This window comes from Gallinula chloropus (genome assembly GCF_964237585.1).
Source record: "Gallinula chloropus genome assembly, chromosome: 1".
NCBI lineage: Eukaryota > Metazoa > Chordata > Aves > Gruiformes > Rallidae > Gallinula > Gallinula chloropus.
Genome location: NC_140085.1, coordinates 81,026,263 through 81,032,379, shown reverse-complemented (window position 1 = coordinate 81,032,379; position 6,117 = coordinate 81,026,263). Strand labels below are relative to the sequence as shown.

Here is a 6,117-nt window from a genome sequence, read left to right as displayed (position 1 = left end):
GGTGTTACAGCTTTTAGAATTTGCTTTCACTTTCCAGAAGTCTGAGGGAAAAATCCAGATGTTATTTTATCAACCCACCATGAGGAAATCAAGTAACTTTAATGTATCTGTTGGTCCCTGAATGCAAAATTGAACATCCCAGCCAAAGCCATAGGAGGGGGGGTGAAAATAAGAGCAAAATCAGCCACAAGTTTCTATCTTTATTTTAACAATCTTGCTTTTTAAAAAATACAAGTTCTGATTAATGCCAGGGGATGCCAAGTGTCTGTTGGCCACAGGCCTTTTCTCTCACTCCAGTTCTCCTGGGAGCAGCCATCCCTTTGGTCATGGTAGCAGATGGGGAGCAATACAGTGCTAAATAGCGGAATGCCTTACAGGGTTTGGAACAGAACCCCAAGGGCCGCAGGTCGCAGGGTGGCACGGCTTGGGTCAGCACAGCACGGCTTGGTGTTAGCAGCAGAGCGGTACTGACCCGGGCCAGGCGTTCAGCGGTGCCGGAACACACGCAGTAGGTGTGCGAGGTGCAGCGGGTGAGGTATGGCTGCACTTTAAGGGTGCCACTCTCTGCTGCAGGTGGATCCGGTGTGGCAGGAGGGTTTAAATGGAAGTGAGAGCTCAGTTACCAAAGGGAAGGGAATTCAAACGGAGCAGCAGGCTTAAAACGAGACACTGAGGAGTTCTACCTGTTTCTCCGCAGTAACTGAAGTGGCAGCAGAACTGCCCTTTCAGTTGCAAAGGAGCTGCTTCTCTACAGCCAATTACTACATGAGCTTTACCCTCTCCAATTAGCACTCTACTAACAACCTAGAAACCAGTTTTTCTACAATGGAATTGTACTCCAGAAGCATTGTTTCACGGATGGGGTCATCTGTCCCGAGCACCTTTGCCTCCAGGGGTACATTTGCACCGTGGTTTTGCTGTCACGAATATGCTGTGGCTGGATAAAGTTCAAATATGCCATTTTCTCAGTGATGTCTTAAATGGAAAAAGGCACTTGCTGTCCAAACAGCAACTCAGTCCTGAAGTGAGATGTGTTACTACCTCTGCTGTGATTCTTCTCCCATCTCGGCTATGTGTACACTTCAGTGTGTTAAGGGTGGTCTGCACCCTGTGGTACTATTGTGAACTTTGCAGTGAGGCCAGCAAAACATGGTTGGGAGTGAAAAGCTGCTTTTGTTTTTTCTTCTCTCTCCACCTTGCCCAAAAAACAACGGTTTTTTTGGTTTTTTTTCTTCAGCTGTTTTGACTAAAGCATGAAATGCTCCTAGATACAGATAATCATCTAAATCCCCCCTGAATAATAGCGTTCTTTCTGAGCTTTTACTCTGTTTAATGCTGAAAAGGGAAGGTGCAAGGAACAATATGTACAAGCATAAGATACCTGTAACTACACCACCTTCGGCCAGGAACTTGGCATCCCCTCGACATCTCTCACATCACATAGGAAAAGTTCACAGTACCAAGTTTTACAATCACAGTCACTCACAGCACCAAGATTGTCCAGACAAAAAGAAGTTACTGAAGAGGAAGGCTGCTGGCCGAAATTTACACAATTGCCCGTGTAAGGGCTCAGGTTAAAAATAAAGCACTGGTGGGAAAGTCAAGCCTAGCCTTTGCTGACTCCCTTTGGCGGGGGGGAGGGCAGCTATTCACCCATCCTCGCTGCAGCCCTGAACCCAACAGCGCTCTTACCCCACGTGTTCCCAGAGGTTTCTAGCCCCCTTGAAGCTCCACAGCTGGGGCAGAAGAGCCTCCCGTGGCTCCCAGAGGGAGCTGGAAGCTACCGGACTGTAAACACTTTGTTGCAGCAGTCCACTGGAGCAGGCAGTTGATCCCACTCTGTGACAAAAGGGAGCCCAAGCCCCGAAGGAGAGGAGGGAATCTGTGTGCAGGGGAAGTCTGAGCTGCCGGCGCTGGGGCGATGGGCGAAGTCCTTCCTCCAAACATGGCCTCTGTGCTCCTGCTTCCATTGGTTTAGTTTCAGGAGCAGCTGGAGCCAGGCAGAAGAGCAGGCCTTAACCCCCACCCAGCATTCACGGAGCGTAACACCAGAAAGAGCTGCTTCGACGAGAGGTTGCCAATAATTAACTTCTGCCCCATCCACCCTTAACCACATGCACATGGAAGACAGGGTGCTGGTGTGTGGGCGCTCGCTGCAGCTCAGGAACCCCTCTGCCTTGAGGGCTTTTGCAGCTCTTTGCTTTCTGTGCTGAAAAGGGAGGTTCACCAAGCATGGGGCCTGCCCTGAGCAGCACTGAGGTCCTCTGCTCTGCTCTTTGGGAAGGGGCAGTTTGCAGGTTCAGCCCTGTCTCTGCTCTCTCAGATGTGGAAGGGGGCCAGAGGAAATCTTTCCAGCCTACATAAAGAGAGTCCCTGCACTATGCATAAAAGAAAACCAACACTGATCCCATAAACATGCATATTCACAGAGAAATGAGAGCCCTGGTACGTGGGCGCTGCTGTCTGAAGCAAGCACTAGGCTGCTCTAAACCCTGTTCTCACCAGAAATAAATGTCTCGGTGGTAGTGAAACGGGGCCCAAGCCCCTGGATTATGTCCATGCCAGGTTCGTGTGTTTCTTCAGCGCATGAAGTCAGTGTAAGATGCAAAAGGTTGAAGCACAGAGGTAGACGTTTTTCAGCTTGGAGGAAGTGGCTCCTAGGCTTGAGATGACCGGACGGATGGTGTGCTCCTGCACGCTCCTCAGCCGGTGCACGAAGACCCTCTGCAGCTCTGCTGCTGGGAAAGAGATGTGGCAGCTTTGCAAGGCCTAGGAAAAAAGCCACCTTTTGTCCTGCCCGCACCCTGACTCTCTGCTGACTCTGCTGGTTTCACCCCTCTCACATCTTGTCGTCATGGTCAGCAGGAGTGCGCAAAGGAGGGGACAAAATCCACTGGTCCCTGTTGTTTAGGGGGAAAAGGAAAAGCTGAACCTTTATGGTCACGAAGCAACGTGATGTCTTGGTGAGGAGCCGAAAGGGGAAGAGTGGGACCCTCCAAACGGTGTGGAGGGGCAGAAACGTGAGGAGAAGGGTCATCATGAAGAGCAGGTGCGTTTTCCGGGGACAAGGGTCAGCCGTAGGCTCCTGCAGGTAGTCGGGTTTGCGCTGAGCTTCCGCCGCTGGACTTGTCCGCGGGAAAAGGAGGAGGAGAGCGAGAGTCCGGCGAGGGAACCCGCGTCCCTTTCCCCTGCTCGGCCACAGCGACGGGAACCTGAGCAGAAACGCAGAGATGCTCTGCCGGGAGTGGACCCAGAGGCGGCGGGAGACCCTTCGGGGGCGGTGGCCGGGGAAGGGCCCTCAGCCCTGGGCGGTGACCGCCAAGGCGTTCACGTACCCGTGGGGGCCCACGTCGGCGTCGGAGAGCCCGTGGGACAGCGGGGCGGCGGCGGGGGCAGCGGCGGCGGGGCCGTACTTGGCGGGCGGCGGGGCGGCGGCGGGGCGGAGGAGGCAGCAGGTCTCCAGCGCCTCCAGGCCGCGGCACGCCAGGAAGAAGAGGTTCTTCAGCATGAAGAGGGAGAGCGGCTGCTGGTAGCGCAGGAGCAGGAGGCAGCGGAGCGCCAGGAGCGGGGCGTCCAGCAGCCCGGCGGGCAGCAGGAGGTGGAGGGCGAGGCGGGCGGCTCCGGGGGGACGGGCGGCGCTGAGCTCGTAGAGCCACAGCACCGGCGAGGCCAGGCAGAGGAAGTAGACGGCGATGAGGAGGTAGCGCAGCGGGGCGGGCAGCGGCGCCGGCCGTCCGGGCTGCAGTACCAGCTCCAGCAAGGAGAAGCTGTCGAGCAGGTCGAGGCAGGTGGCGAGGAAGGCGGCGGCGGCGCGGTGCTGCGGCGGCGGCTGCGGCGGCAGGAGCAGCTGCCCGGCGCCCTCGGTGCCGATGGCCCGCAGCAGGCAGTACAGCAGCGGGGCGGAGAGCGCCAGGGTGATGCGGAAGCCGGTGGTGCCCAGCGGCAGGCGCAGCTCGATCAGCTCCAGGATGGAGGTGCCCAGGATCAGCGCCGCCTTGGGCGTGAAGGCGATGGAGTAGATGAGCCAGGCGAGGTGCGCGTAGGCGAAGTCGCCGCCGCGGGGGGGGCCCCCGGCCCCTCGGCCTCCGGCCCCGCGGCCGCCCGGGGGACCGTGCAGCAGCAGCGGGTGCGGCGGCGGCGGCCCGGGGGGCGGCGGGGGCCGCTCCCGGCGGCGCGCCCGGCTGTTGCGGCAAAAGAAGATGCCCCAGCCGGCCGCCAGCACCAGGTCGGTGGCGATCCAGCTGCACCAGTACAGGTCGGTGACGGCGATCAGGTAGAGGTCCAGCAGCGCGCCCTGCCCCAGTAGCAGCACCAGGGACAGCGCCTGGAAGCCCCAGCGCCGCCCGCCCGCCGCCCCGCCGGGCCCCAGCAACGCCCCCGCCACCGCCCCGCCGCCCGCTGCCCCGCTGCCCGCCGCCGCCGCTCCGTACAGCTCCGCCGCCGTCATGCTGCGGCCCGGGCTCCCGCCGCCGCCGCCGCCGCCGCTGCTGCTGCTGCTGCTGCTGCTGCTGCTGGGGAGCGGGGAGGCGGCGGCGGGCAGCGGGGCGGCGGGCGGCGGCACCAGGGGCTTGCTGATGCTGATGCTGTCCTCTTCCTCCTCCTCCTCCTCCTCGGTGCTGCTGCGGGGGCTGCGGGGGCGGCGGGCCCGCGCCGAGCTCGAGCTCGACCCCGAGCCCCGCCGGCTGCCGCCGCTGCTGGAGCCCCCCGGGAAGAGGGGCTGCCGGTCGGCGGCGTGCGGCGGCGGCGGCGGCGGCGGCTGGAAGGAGCCCGAGGAGGAGGAGACCGAGCGCTGGTTGGAGGCAGCGCGGTGCATGGTCCTCCCCGGCCCCCGAGCCGGCGCGCCGGGCCCGACGGCCGCGCCGCGGCCCCCGGCCCGCCCCCGGCCCGCCCCCCGCGCCCCACGCCGCCGCACCGGCACCGGCAGCGGTGTGGAGAGAGCCCGAGCGGCGGGAGCCGGCGGGGCGCGGCGGGGGAGGCCGGGGGCGGCGCCGAGCCGCAACCGCAGCAGCTGCCGGAGCGGGCGTCTCCGCTGGCGGCGGTGGGTGGGCTGGGGTTGGGGGGGGGGGGGGGGGAGCGGAGAGCGGCTGTGCAGCCGGGGGAGGGGAGGAGGGGGGAGAGAGGGGGAGGGGGCGGAAGGTGTCCCCCCGCCCTCCCCATCTCTGTCCCCGGGACTGCAGTGGAGCCAGATCTCTGGGAGCATGGCCCGGCTACCCCTGCCCCAGCTCCCCGGGAATGGAGCCAGCTGCTCCCCCGGCACCCACCCTGGAAAATCAGAAGTACCCCAGTCTCCCCGGGTCGCTCTAGGCTGACCAAGCCCGGGACCAGTAGCCTGGGGCAGAGCCTACAGCAAAGCACTTATTTGTGGCTCCTCCTCTGTGGCACTGGACATTCACCTGCCTGTATTTTTGGTCTATTGTAATTAATTGTATATCAAATTACCCCGCCGGTTTCCTGAGCTGAGCCAAACCACCTACTGAGGGCTCTGCCCAGCTTGCTGTGATGGGACAGTAGCTTTAAATCTGTTTAAATAGCTCTAAAGTTCCTACGTCTACTGAAAGCACCAGGTGGGGCCTTTGTTGACCCACTAACAATGGCTCTGCATTGAGCTTGGCTGGCTCGAGCTGTCTCAGCAGCAGCTCTAATGACTCTGTACACCATGGTTCAAAGCAGCTTGGTGCTGGGCATTACCAGGCCCTTGTTCCTACCCGTGCCCACTGGTGATGAGCCGCATGCTGCCTGCTCATGATGTGAAAGCACACTGAATATGCTATACCCATGAACGTTCCTATTAACTATACTGTGTGATAAAGACCAAAAAATAGCTCGGCTCTTGAGGGTGTTGCTAATCAGCACGTGGGGTTGAGCAAAACCCAGATGCTTAGTATTGGGAAAGGACATCAAGACAGCAGTGAGAACCATCTAATACATGATGGTGCAGGCTCCCCGAGGAGCACTACGCCAGTAAATGTCACTGGCTGCTCTTGAGAACAAGGAGGAATCGCTCTGGATACCCGTAGTATTCATGCTTAAATCTGAGACAAAGGAATAAATGAGAAAGGGAAAGGGAGGACTTGAGGTGGGTGGACATCAAGATTTCTCTAGACTCACAGCAATAAT

General features: G+C 60.0%; 1 protein-coding gene across 1 annotated transcript; it reads right to left on the bottom strand.

The window, feature by feature from the left end:
• Positions 1–3,298: 3,298 nt before the first annotated feature.
• On the bottom strand, positions 3,299–4,813 carry TMEM121B (transmembrane protein 121B; the record flags this gene model as incomplete). Its single annotated transcript, XM_084271280.1, has 1 exon — positions 3,299–4,813. One exon carries the CDS (start codon positions 4,811–4,813, stop codon positions 3,299–3,301), a length of 1,515 nt encoding a protein of 504 aa, XP_084127406.1.
• Positions 4,814–6,117: the final 1,304 nt, after the last annotated feature.